This window comes from Micrasema longulum, unplaced genomic scaffold (assembly GCF_059751315.1).
Source record: "Micrasema longulum isolate JH-2025_06_02 unplaced genomic scaffold, ASM5975131v1 h1tg001039l, whole genome shotgun sequence".
Lineage (NCBI taxonomy): Eukaryota > Metazoa > Arthropoda > Insecta > Trichoptera > Brachycentridae > Micrasema > Micrasema longulum.
The window spans coordinates 209,676-223,490 of record NW_028278227.1 but is presented as its reverse complement, the minus strand read 5'-3'; the positions used below and the strand labels follow the sequence as shown (position 1 = coordinate 223,490).

Below are 13,815 nucleotides of genomic sequence, written 5' to 3'. Positions count from 1 at the left end.
TGTGAAAAAAAATCTAAATGATTATGAAAAGGAACGGTGCAAGTACGCAACCTTTACGAACTCCGGTGGTGACCTCAGACTAATCTGTGACAACAATGTCGTTTATTTTAATTCGACATTCGCTATTTGAGGAATGGTTTTGATAAGTTCGACTCGTTTTATAGGCACCCCGTGTGCTTCTAGTATTTTCCAGAGTGTAGGTCTATACGGACTATTGAATGCCTTTTTACCATCCACAAAGCACATAAGGGTAAATTTTTTTCTGCAGTATTATATTTACTGATTTTAAAAGTATTATTTATACTACGCAGCATTTACAGCGGTAAAAGGTAAGGAGGAAAATAAAACCCAGAATCCAATTGTACAATTCAGGAGTTTTATAAGTGTTTTTTTTGTGTTATTGCTTAGTTGTTCTACTTGTTATGCAAGAGTGTGAAATTCAGTTTTTCATTGTTTTTTTGCACGTAATAACACACTATTATCGATTTCTTCATCTGCATAATACCTCCCGGCTAACTAGGGGCATGTGTATAACGACGTAGCCAACCTGTTAAAACGATAATTTTCTCAGATGCTTAGTAATACTTTGTTATTTTTTTATACGGACATCCAGTGAATTAAAAAATCTGTATCATAAAAGTTAGAAGGTGATTGTGCCGAACCATGTGTATTTAATTGATCACGAATTATTGACAATTGATACATACTGCAGTGAGGGGTACAATAAAAGCTTTTGATGTTTCTATGTTTTGTTATTTTCGCTGTTTAATTGTAAAGAAATGTTAAATTTTTGCTTAATTACTTTTGATAAATTGATAGTGAATATGCAAAACTAACGAGACAAGTCTTTATAGAAAATTTCGGGAAAGGGATGGGTGCTTTTAATGTATCATAAAAGAAATTCAAGTTGATAGTTTTTTTAGATCCAGTTCATAGTTGTCCGTTCTTTTTTCCTTTTTCCGGACAAATTTGCAGCGTCTATCATTATATCGTCTTACTAGCGGACCTGACGGACGTTGTCCTGCCCAAATGTTGGTTTGCTTGCTGTTAGCTTGAAAAATGACGTTAATTTGATAATTAGGTACCTAGGTACTTGTTTATGATTGAATTCCAAAACATTAAATAAATATTTTTTCAAATATGGCATTCTTTATGCAAACGTCAAACTCCGGTCTTCTCACCAACATAGGGGTGTACTTATGTGGGAATACGATTTTTAAAAATGTTTTGAATTTAATATTATTTTAGTATTATCAAAAATCCAGTAAAAAGAAGCAAATGGGTAGAAACTATAAGGAATTTAAGGAATGAATCTGATTGAGATCCACAAAAAACAAATGTTGTTTGTAAACATTCAAAAACAAACTTCTTTTACACACATAAAAACATCTTTCCATTTTTTCGTAAATGCATTCTCCTCGAATGCAACCCTGGTAGATCGATAAATAAAACATTTATGCTCCTTACTTATTTTTTACATATTAGATTGAAGATTTCAATATCTACGAACACGCACAGCGCAAAAATCTATATTTCTCTGAAAACGGCACGTAAATCGGTTTAACCGTTTAGGAGGAGTTCAGTGACATCACACGTACAGGGGAATTTTATATATTATATATATATATATATATATATATAAAGATTAGTAATTTATACTTCATATGTTTGTGTTTTATTTTATTCGTGCACCTGATTTTTTTTTAAATAAACAAGGAGTTGTTTATATCTACACGACATAATAACCCAGGAAATATCATTGCGCATTTGAAAGGCCGTGAAAATCTACGAAATTTAATTTTAAAAAATAGATTTCCTTTTTTTTATAATAGGCCTTATTTTTTTATCTTCAAAAATAACCTGGCTTATTTCTTCTAGCGGAGTTCGTACTGTCTCGCAAGGGGACTTACCTTCTGAAGTACGGCGGTCACACCTTCGCCCGCAACAGCTCCCGGTCTAATTCTGGAAAGTTCATCTGGCGCTGCTCCACCCACATGAGCAGGGGGTGCAAGGCCTTCGTGCACACGTACGCCGGCCAGTTGATTTACTCCAGCACTGAACACACTCACGCCCTACTGACACCTTCCATGTATACTTTCGGCTAATAAACAGCAACACTAATACGGACGAAGTTTAGCTCGCGTCCCTCTAAATTTGTACAGCCTGTTTAACTTGTGAATATAACAGTAACTGCCTGCCTGAAACCGTTTCCGGTCTAGTTCATTTGGAACTGCTCTTCCCAGGTGAGAAGGAGATGTAAAGCCTTCGTGTACACATACGCTGAACTGGTTATCTTTAGTACATAGCTATTTTGTAAAGAAAAAATGATGACGGGAAATATCACAGATCAATGATCCAAATAAAAAGTTTCTTACATTTGCGGTTACTCAAATCGTACATTTTGGGTGAATCAGAGACCATAGAATACTTTTATGTAAGTAAATCATGGATATTGTTTTCACCTGTAACAAGAAGTTATCCTAAGCATCTTTTGAGATATTCTCTACCTCAGAGGATAAAACACGAGAGTCCACTTTTAGACATTTTGAAGTTATAAATGCTATCGCAACAAGCTGTTGAATACGCGAATAAAACATCGTAATCCACTTTCATCATAAAAATGATTTTTTAACATCTGAAGTCCACCTTTTTTTAATGCAAATAAATATCAATCAGTCGTCCCAAATATTATATTTTTATTTTTAAATAATTAATATTGTTACATAAAATGATACATGCTGTTTTTTCTATTACAATCTACTTTTATATATTTAGTTAATCTTAAATCTGTAACTTTTCAAAAAAGAGACTAGTTTTTGTGCTTGGAGAGTAACTTACACTGTTATTGTTATTAAGTAATTTGAAATTACATAATTTCAATTGAAAAAAAAACAGTGTTACAAAAGTAATTTGACATTACAAATATACACACATATATATATACAAACACACACACACAAACATGTATACACATGCATACATACATAAATACAATGTAGCAATTTATAAATAACCATAAAATCGTAAATAAACCTGATTTAAATCAAATTTATAGTAGACATGAGAATTATAATAAAAAATATTAGAAATAAAGAGATAAACGGAAAATAATAATAAAGTAATACTGATTAAAATAGGAGTGCTGATTTTACTCTGGTTCAAAAATTTTCTTCAACTTTACTTTGAATTAATTTAGTGATATTATAGTTTTAAGTTCATTGGGGAGATTATTTTTTTATTCCTGCTTATATATGCTATTTTAGTTTGTACTTTTAATATCAAAATTACATTTTTTTACATTGAAAGTACTTTAAAGATTAAAATTATCTTATTTGGTTCAAAAGTTGTGATGTTTTGGAAATCGCCCAATCACAAAATCTCGTTTCTTGACCATTTCGTTGGTGTATCCTATGAGACTCTCGTGGTTTATTATTTAAGGTACAGCCTTTTTTAGACTAAAACTTGATTTGGAATACTAATTATTTTTTAAAGAATTTAATGATATTAATTTACTATAATATGTACGTTCCTAGAGATGTTTTTTTTAGATAAGTATTAAAAACTGTGACATTGTGCCTTATAATTACTGAGATACTCGTTATAATATATATTTTTTAATAACGTCGTAGGACTTTTAGAGATAATATGAAATAATATAAGAAATTGTATATGATTGAAAATTAGATTTAATATCAATTTTTACAAACATGTTTTTCTACAGTTTTTCTCTTCCTGTTACATATATAAATTTTACATACAACTTGACATGCCTTTTGGCTTTATTGGAATCATTATTTTACTACTAATTTCAATAATTATAATGTCTTCCATTTAGACCGCTCAGCAGTGCGTCCAATAAATACAATCAAATAGTGCTTGAAATTAACAAGTGATTATTTTTTTAAAACCGTTACACAACTCCGCCATAAAAGAATTAAGATTTCATAAAATAAAATAAATACTTGAAATACTAACTTTGTAATGTTCCATGACAAATAATGTATCTATGTATTTAGTCAGTGTAAAATCACTTTAAGCTATGGTTTCCTAAGATAGCGATGCTGTCATCTAGTGGCCGTCATGTAGCTGTGGATGAAGTCATCAAAACGATGTACAACGAGATAATGCGTAAATAGAGAACGTGGATTGTGAGCAGAACGTCAAACAGCGGTGTCGTCATTTGCAGACGGCCGTCATGACCGTACAAATAGTTTTGGAAGGTTTTTTCTTGTGTAGCGGCAAACATTTTTGCATCAGAAATTGAGTGCATTCTTGATTTGGACTATCAAAACTCACTAAATTTTAATTGATTTTGTAAGAAATCATAAAAAAAAAAATTGCTACAAAACCTTTAAATGCTGGTAGCAAGTTTTTTGAACTTCTTACTCTCCTCCAAATTATAATTTTCGAATGATTCCAATGACCTCTCATCTTCCAAATATACCTACTCATAATGCTAAGTTTGTCTAGATTATTCATTTTTGGCCGCAGTGCGTCTCAGTTTTATAAATATAAGGTTATATAATTTGTTAATCCGTTAATAAAATTAGGTAATCATCGCGGCCGTTAGATAACGGCACCGCTCTCTTTACGCCGCGTCACTTCGTCTTGTTATCCTTGCGTAGCACAGCATATCTACCATGGCGTCTAAACGGCACTGCTTTCTTATAAAATCATAGCTTTAAATCATTATGTTATTTTAAAAATGATTTTCTCAATAGGTGTATCGTGTCAATATTAATTAATAAACATGTTTAGGTGCTTTACTGGATTGTATAATCCGTTTTGTTTTTGGTTAAAAATCAGTTTAAATTTGTTTACTGTTACTGTATTGTGACATTTACACGTTGTTAAAATATGTTTGTTTTAAACATTCAAATTGAAAATAAACAATATATACTCGTATTTGCAGTTGACTATTTTATTTTAATTTTTTTATTTATTTTACAAATAAAAAATAAATCATAAGTATTAGCTAAAAAATTATCGCCATCTTCATATGGGCAATACAATGCCTTCATGTCACCAAACCTGATTGAGATTGGTGCACCAACCATGTGCCCGGGCACAGTTATATGCGGGTATGGGTAGGATGATGATGATGATAACGATAACGATGATTTTATTAAAACTAATACTCATCATTTATCTTTAGGTGGCAGTCCACGCTCCATGAATATTACAATGAAAATTAACAAATATTTTCTTTTCATCTTGTTGAGAATCGAACCCTAGACTTCTTGCATGGTAGATAAACTACCTAACCACTAGACCACAAGACGGACAAAAATATTTTTGAATGCCTTCATGAATTTCAATATTTAGTTTACACCACTGAATTATTTTTTTGTTATTTTTAATTATATATATATAACTTTTTGGCGGGCTTAGAGTCAATTGAAAATTTAACCCACCAATAAAATAAAATCGACCTCATTTTTAAGCCAAGATGCTTTAGTTATTTATTTACATTTTTTTGTTTTCTTTTGTTACACTTTTTATTAAATAATATACAGGTGTTCTTTAAAACCTGTCACATCCGAAACCACGATGATCAGTATGTGCAGGAAGACATGTTAGCATATTTGAAAATATATTTAGAACGAAATTTTTTTTAAAAATATAATATTTAAAATAAACAAATGGTTGCTTACTTCTGCAGGGGAGAAGTGAGGGGGGCGCGGCTGTGCGGTCGACAGTGTATCAGGCTCCCCCCTCCTCTCTCCTCGTTTCTTCCCTGCAGAAGTAAGAAACCATTTGTTTTTTTTTATTTATCTTTTATTTTTTACTATTTTAGTCGTTCCAAATATTTATTTTAATGTGCCAATATGTCTTCTTGCGCATACTGATCATCGTGGTTTCGGATGTGACAGGGTTTACAGAACACCCTGTATATCATTTTATTTATAAAATCAAAAAAATCCCACATAGGCATGGCCTGTGTGTGAGTATACTAAATCTACAATACATTCATCCCCAGCGTCGAGTTGTTCGAGGAATTCGATATATTAGATATGAGGCAATTATATATATATCAGGAATAATTATGGTTGTGAAAGCAAATTATTCTACCAAATTCCAAAAGATGTCAAACTAAAGAATGGGTCATGGAGTCTACCACAAACTCTGAATTCTGGCAAAGAAATTTCAGGTTTCTGGGCCCCAAAATATTTCATTTGTTACCCGAACATTACAAAACCATGACCCGAATTCAATTAAATAAATTTGTAAAAAAAATGGTTCCTGGATTTATGTAGAGAAAAATCGAAAAACTTACTCAAAAACATTCTAAAATAATATATGGTGTAGTCAAATATTGTATAACTCTTATAAAATTAACTAGTTAGTAGTCATGTTATTGTTTATTTTTGCATAAAAATGTCTGCCTTTCTAAAAATGGTTGTACCTAGTTAGGCAGACTAGACATAATCCAGAGAAATCTATTACCTAAGTATGTATGTAGTAGATGAAGAAATTGTAATTTTTTGTTAATAAACCATTATTATTATGAAATCTATGGTGAAATCTAGTTTTGAGGTACAAAAACACAGTTCGGGAATCCCACTCAATACAATAGTGACAGAAGACTTGTTGCTGAATGAATAAATATTTTAAAAAATTTATTTGGGATGCCATAAAAAATAAAACTTTGTTCTGCGAAATAATTTTTCGTATTTGCGATAAAACAAAAACACGTCGCGGGCCGGACAAATGAGGGCATTAGAAGCAAAAATAGCAACCTCCAAAAAAAAAATTTTTTATTTATTTTTTTAAAAATTTTTATATCCTTTTTTTTTAAATTAAATTGAAAACATATTATACATAATTATATACAATATTGCCAAGGAATTTTAAAAAAAAAAACTCATTTAGGGACATACAGATAACAATATTTATTTAAAGACGTTTTTATATTTAAACTATAATATTATTTACAAAAGCAGAAAAATTAAAATTTTGATATACTACAAATTAAAAAGGGTATTAAAAATACTTAAAAATAACAAAATAAACATAATACTAGGCATGGAAATAAATTCAAAATGATGTATACGTTATGCAATCTGGGAAAGAAAAATCAAAAAATACAAAAAGTTTAAAAATTACATGTATGTATGTATACAAACTGAACTAGTACAAAAAAAAAGTTTTTTTAAAAATTAACAAAATATGCGCACACTCAATTCAGGTTATTTTTTTTTATCGAAAACGTATTAAAATTACGAATACAAGCTAAAAAAGTATAAAAAAACACAAATAACATTTCAATAGTATTAAAAATTACATAGACAAGCAAAAACGGTAAAATATTTAAAGTTACATGTTCAAGATGCGCATTCTCTGGATAAACTAACATTATTTATTCAAAGTACTTCTGGAAATAATAATTTTTCAATTCGCACGTCCTGTTTCTATACTTTGAAATGGGTACTTTAAATTTTTGTGGCAATTTATTAAATTCCTTGAAATCTATGTATTTATTTAGGAAACTTACAGTACAGTTACAAACTTTTATATTTTACACAGTTAGACTTAACTCTAATGGACCAGTGAAGTTTCCATATTATAAAGTAATTATATGTAAGGTTTTTAATTAAAGTACAAAAAAGAGAAGGAAAAAATACATAAATAGAAGTTGTTTAAAAATTAAAGTAAAAAAATGAAGAAAATTTTTAAAAGTAATTAAAAGATAAGAATTAAAATAAAGAATAAAAAACATGCTCAGATGTAAAAATAAAAAAATAATATCATTTTTTTTAAATGAAGAAACATAAATATACACATACATATTTTAAGGGAGTCAAAGAAACGATGAGACGAATCTTGAAAGAATCTTTAAATAAGAAAATAAATTTAAGTCAATTTAAAAACATCTTCAAAATTAATGACACATAGTAAGAGCAGCAATATATTGATTTTATATACATGTACAATATAAGTAATTAAAAGTAGTTTAAAAGTATAAAAATATGTCAATGCAGCAGAGAAAAAAGAAAGAATAACAGGCATAGCAAGTAATATTTAAAATTTGAAAAAGCAATATACGGAGAATATTTTAAACCAAAAAAAAAAAATAATAATAATAATTGATAAAATTTATAAAATTTGTTATGATGTCATTCTGTAGTTTATCAACTTTATTTCTATCAAAATCATGAGTTGAGTTGCAAATGTAGTTTAAAATCATACTTCTGATGGTTTATAAATAGTGTTTGGAAGCAAACATAGCAATATCCATCAGCCATTTTATTCGACCAATGACAGTCTTGAGATTAAAATTTTTAAATTGGCCGTGCCATACAAATATTAAGAAAGTTTTTTGAATTCGTGTTTCAATTAAAGCTAATCTATTAGTATCTTAAAGTTTAAGTTGAGTGAAAATAACATTTCTAACATTAAGACTCTCTTTGGCATTAGTGTAGCAGTTTTTGTTATTTTTCTCGAAAACATCAAAACGGAAGTTTGCTATCTTTGCTTTCAGTGCCCTCAAATGTACGCCGCGGGCCGTGCTTTAAACCGCTCGGCTCCAAACAATCAATAAAAATTATGTTTAAAAATGTATTATTATTTAGCGTAAGGCAGGAAACAAAAAACATGAAAATAAGATAATAAAACATTTAGAGGTCTAGATCAAAACAGCTAGGCAGCTGCAGTTAGATAGTTTTAGCTAAATAACTCATGGCTAATAGAGTGGAGGTCGAGTGTGGAGCTTCAGCTACACTCTATGCCCTACATCAAAGAGAAAGAAAAAAAAAGTAAGGGAGTAAGACGCATTTGAAAAAATAATTGATGATGTTATAAAAATAACTGATCTGAAGATAAATGCTTATCGATATTTCTTAATATGGATTGCTTTTAAAATATCGTTAAATATATGTATTTTTATTATTGATTTACAGATAAATATCAAAGAAGGAGCCCAAATTCAAGATGGTCAGAAGATGCTTTGAGAACTGCAATTTCCCACATCAGCTCTAACGAAATGAGTATTTACAAAGCTAGCAAGGAATATGGAATTCCATTCACAACGTTAAAAAGATACATTCGCACTGGAAAGACTAATAAACAAAATGCCGGTCGCCCTTCCGCTTTGTCCCCCGACCACGAGAAGTTATTAGTTGCTAAAATTAAGGCAATGGAAAAATCCGGTGCCGCTCCAACTGGCAAACAAATCAAACACTTGGCTTATGATTTGGCCGAGAAATTAGGTGTCAAGCATAATTTTTCTCATCTAAACAAAAAAGCTGGTCGTTATTGGTATACATCTTTCATTCGTAGAAACAGGGGATTAAATTTGCGAGTATGATGAGACTGCTACTTTACTTACAAAAAAAAGAGTTGTTTTTTATGATGTATCTAATTTTAAATTGAAAAAATTGGAACATTTACGATCGTGTTTTCTATTAAAAAAATATTATAAAGGATGTGTATTTGAGATTTTATTCTGATTATTTTTAACCGATTCGTTTGCATGTTTACATACGATTACCTATGTACTTGCATGTTTAAAAAATGCAAATGAATATGTACTATTTATTTTTATTTAACCTCTTGCCAACATATTTAAGATCTCTCTGAAATGGATGTACCATGTTATATTATGTGTAGATTGAAATAACTTATAACGACCCGTAAACCAACAACTATAATAAATTAAAAATAAATATGCAAAAGCTAAACCTGTCTATTAATTGAATCAAACTTTCTAAATTAAACTACGTAGGTATTACGTTGTTCACTCATATACTATTGTCTACTGTAGTCTGATAAAAAGTTAGGAAATTTAGGTTATTTTTAACAACTTCACTGTTAAAAACTAATTATCTTCAAATCATTAGAACAATGTATACTTTGTCCTTTTATAAGCATAAACCCAGGTAGCATGCAAGTTTGCTTCAAACTTGATTTATGACTAATTACAAATTGCTACGTCAAATATGACGAGACAATTTTTTAACAATATTGCTTCAATCTTGTTGTGCTAAGAATGATGTTTCAGAATCCGAAATTCGTACAGTGATCAACACATTGCTATATAAATTAAAATACGGATTCTTCTTCTTCTAGTGCCTTGCCGGGTCCCCCCGACATTGGCGATCACTACAGCGAAAGCATATGTATCGGTCCTGCGCTAATTTTACATTTCGCAGTCAGGACTACTGCTTATTGATGTACTCGCCGTAGTGATTCCTGGGAAAATATGACCAGAGTGGTTTCCCGTTGACTTCTCTTGTGGATTTTCTATCGGGGTTACCTTCAATTAGCTGGTTGGTTTAGATTTTGAGGCGCCAAAAACTCGCCGTTCATCCTCTCGTTATCTGCTGTGATCACACCGTTATGCGTGTGTCTCCCATTGCCCAGGGTTTGCGACGTGGACGCTAACGAGTTGGACTAGTCAGTAGTGTTGCTGGTGGAATGCAACTAGGCGTTCGCAGCATTTTAAACAATCACATCCTCCAGCAAGATGTAACTCACTGCGACCCTACTGGCAGTTCGAACCCCTAAAATACGGATAGAATGCAAAATTAAATATTGTTTTAAAACGCTTAACTATTCTATTTAATCCCATGACTTTTCTACAAGATCAACTTAAATCAATTTAAGTAAGCATATTTTTACTATTTTTTTTTAAGAGAAATACTTGAGTTCTTATTATTTACTCAAATATTAACATTTTCCGATTATTTCGTAAAAGTCGCAAACAACTTGTGCAAATGGAAATCAAGTTGTGGTAGACTGGAATTTGAACCTAGGACCTTTTGTTATTGATTCAAAAATACTACCACGAGACCACAACCGGGTTCATATGATAAATACAATTTTATATTTTAACACATTATTTTTAATGAGATATTTTTTTGTCATTTTGGGTACCCAGACATGGCAACACTGTTCACCGCCTATTTTTATTAACAGCCATTAACTGTACATAAGGTATATTCCTTTTATGGTATGTTTCGCTTTGAATACACGATTTTATACAACGCCGGTAACTTAACACTGATTTGTTGTGTGGGAATATCAAAGGTAAAATATTGATAGCTGCCAAAGTGTGCTAATTCTTTATAAACTGACGCGATCAGGACATTTAATGTTAGTTTTTTTAAACTTTTTTCTGGTATACTAAAATCAAGATAATTAGTACCCAATAAAGGTCCCTAGACTGCTAAGCTCTGGTGCGTTTTAAGGAGTATCAAGATATGTTACTTTTACAACCTCAAAAATCTACTTCGTCACACTATTTTCTTTCTCTTGTCAGCTGCTTACGGGTTTCGGTTGGTAATTATACAGTTTCCTGGTCCAGACTTTATTATATAATTAGATAAGTTTATAGAAGTTTCTTCTTTGCTACGGAACTTTCTTTCTTTTTTTCTGGAAACTTTTTTATTTAAAGATTTTTGTTACAGGTGGCGTAAAAAGCAAACAGTTAGCATTCCAACAACAACGGCTTGTTAAGGTGGTGACTATGCTGTCCAATCAAATGGTTAAACTAAATAAGAAGTCGGCCTACAATTAGGGCAGTCAGAAAAATCATTTGATCCGCTAGCAGAAGATCCATTCGCAGTTCCCGATTTTTTAACAAATCTTCCAGCAAAGGATGATGCTAGTTTCTGCCGTTTGAACGATCAGTTAAAAAGTAGCGAAAATAAACAGGCAATAGTAAGTACAAATTAGTGAATAGGTCAGCTATTCTTATTAATGTCAGCAAACAAATTTAAAATCTCCTCTTTTTTTTAGATTAAAAACTTAGCAGGTGTTGGTGGTAGAAACGTCAAGATTCTCACGACAAATTTGTTGAGAAGAATATTACTGGATGATGTTGCTGAGCAGTATTCTTTGACAGGAAAAAAAATGAAAAATTCTACAAAGAAACCGTTTATAGCTACAGAAATTGTGAAATAATATTTGGTAAGTATGTTTTATTAGTAATCAAGTTATGATATATTTTAGGTCAAACAGGTATTTAAAAAATAAATATGAATCAAATTGTCATGATAACATGACAGGTCCGAAAAATTTTGCCAAGTGTTCCCAAACTGAATATGATTATAATGTTGGCCGCATTCCCCTATGTACGCTTTGTCTATAAATATGTTCGTTATTGATTTTTTTATTTTTTATATATTAAGTTTTTCTACTGACATTTCTTGGTGGAACTGCATTTTAATTATAATAATAAAAATACGTATATAGTTTTATGTCGGTCACGGCAAAACCCGGTCACTGGTAAAAAAATATAAATAAAGGTAAAATAAAACTTTATACCTATTTTTATTATTATTATTTTTTAGTTTTATATTTTATCAATGTTTAAAATTGTTTATTTATTTATATTTTTATTTTGTAATGCATTTTTTGTTTCTTTTTTATATTATTTTGTAAACTTCCGAACACAAGAACCACTCTTTTTTGGCAAGTTGAACCTTAAGTGTTCTATTTTTGTTTTATGTATTGTTTTCATGCTAATGAAGATTTACTAAAAAAAATATTTCTTGTGTTAGTTGGCCGTGATTATGTATGCAATCAGTAAATATTATAGCTAGAAAAAAAAATATAGTTAAAGGTCTGACCCACTGAGTCCTGTAGGTAAGTGGGTCTATCCGTCTGTGCATTCCTGCTATCATTTTGTCTGATATGTACACTACATTATTTATGTTTTTTTTTCAGAAATCTCCAAAAAAATATATGACGATGTTACTAAAGAAAAACTAAAAGAAATAACTGGTGACTGGCTGAATCAAGCTAAATTTAGAACAACAAGAAGGTAAAATTATAATCTTCTGGCAACCAACAGTGCCTCCTGCATGTTTTTGTTCATACTATTTGTATGCAGGGGTCAATCTCTAGAACCACTGTTCCGATTCTAAAATATCCCTGAGTAAAATAGGACTTTTTTTCCTTGGGAAATCCCGCTTAAAATTATTTTATTTATTTGTTTCAGAGCTGAAAGACAAAAGAAATCACTGGACTCGGATATCTCATCAAATTAATATTACTCCTTTTTCCGATAATTATTTGACATCAATATCATGTGGCTTTCTCGGCAGAAAAAGTATATAATATTATGTGAGCTATAATGTTTATTCATTGAAAATAAATATGTTAAGTAATGGTAGCAGGTTGTGTTTTTTTAAACCCCTTACACGTATTTGTGTCCACGAAGGCAAAACTGTAGCAAAATTGTCATGATATACTTAACTTAGAAGCTGCAAGTTTGTTGTGGCAAAATTGTAGTTTGTTTGTAGAAACAAACATAACAATCTTTCTATTTACCACGCAACAAACTTTGTTTGTAGTGCGTAATAGAAAGTTTGATTTAAAGTTACCATGGCAAATTTAGTACAGTCCTTCTCTTTTGATTATTCAAACTTGTTGCAAGTCTGATTCCAGTTTATATTGCTATCTGTAAATTTATTTATTTATAAATTTATTGCATATACAAAAAAAAAATTCAAAATCCGATCTATGAAACATATTCCTGAGCTTCCTGTCTAGTCTTTTTAGCAATCTGTTTATGGACTCAAACTTTGAAAATATTGTTTTTCAGTTTGTTCACCAATATTTCCTTGCTTAAAAAGTTGTATAGCTTAGGGGCCAGAAAAGTATAATGCTTTTGTCCCTAATTTCTTTTTTTCTTTGGGAGCAGAAGTATTGATTTTTGTATTTGCCTAGTGCCGTAAATTTGTTTTCCGTCATTATGTCTCTCATGATTTTGATGGAAATGTCTTAAAATTGTCTTTATGTATATTTGTCTTATGTCTAGTACTGGAAATTCTGTAAAAGGTCTGCCTGTAGAGTGTGGTAAGGCTTTTT

The 13,815-nt window shown here is 30.5% G+C and overlaps 1 protein-coding gene across 1 annotated transcript; it reads left to right on the top strand.

The window, feature by feature from the left end:
• The first annotated feature begins 1,781 nt into the window (after positions 1-1,781).
• On the top strand, positions 1,782-13,145 carry LOC148277386 (uncharacterized). The gene is made up of 6 exons (XM_088232943.1): positions 1,782-2,243; positions 8,901-9,209; positions 11,409-11,661; positions 11,740-11,910; positions 12,670-12,766; positions 12,944-13,145. The coding sequence occupies exons 2-3, from the start codon at positions 8,984-8,986 to the stop codon at positions 11,516-11,518; spliced, it is 336 nt and encodes a 111-aa protein (XP_088089069.1). The 5' UTR covers positions 1,782-2,243; positions 8,901-8,983; the 3' UTR covers positions 11,519-11,661; positions 11,740-11,910; positions 12,670-12,766; positions 12,944-13,145.
• The last annotated feature ends 670 nt before the right edge of the window (positions 13,146-13,815 follow it).

Coding starts and splice junctions, on each gene's coding strand:
- LOC148277386 (XM_088232943.1), top strand. CDS start 8,984: ATGAGTATTTACAAAGCTAGCAAGGAATATGGAATTCCATTCACAACG. Junction 9,210..11,408: donor TGATTTGGCCGAGAAATTAG/GTGTCAAGCATA, acceptor TTTTTGTTACAG/GTGGCGTAAAAAGCAAACAG.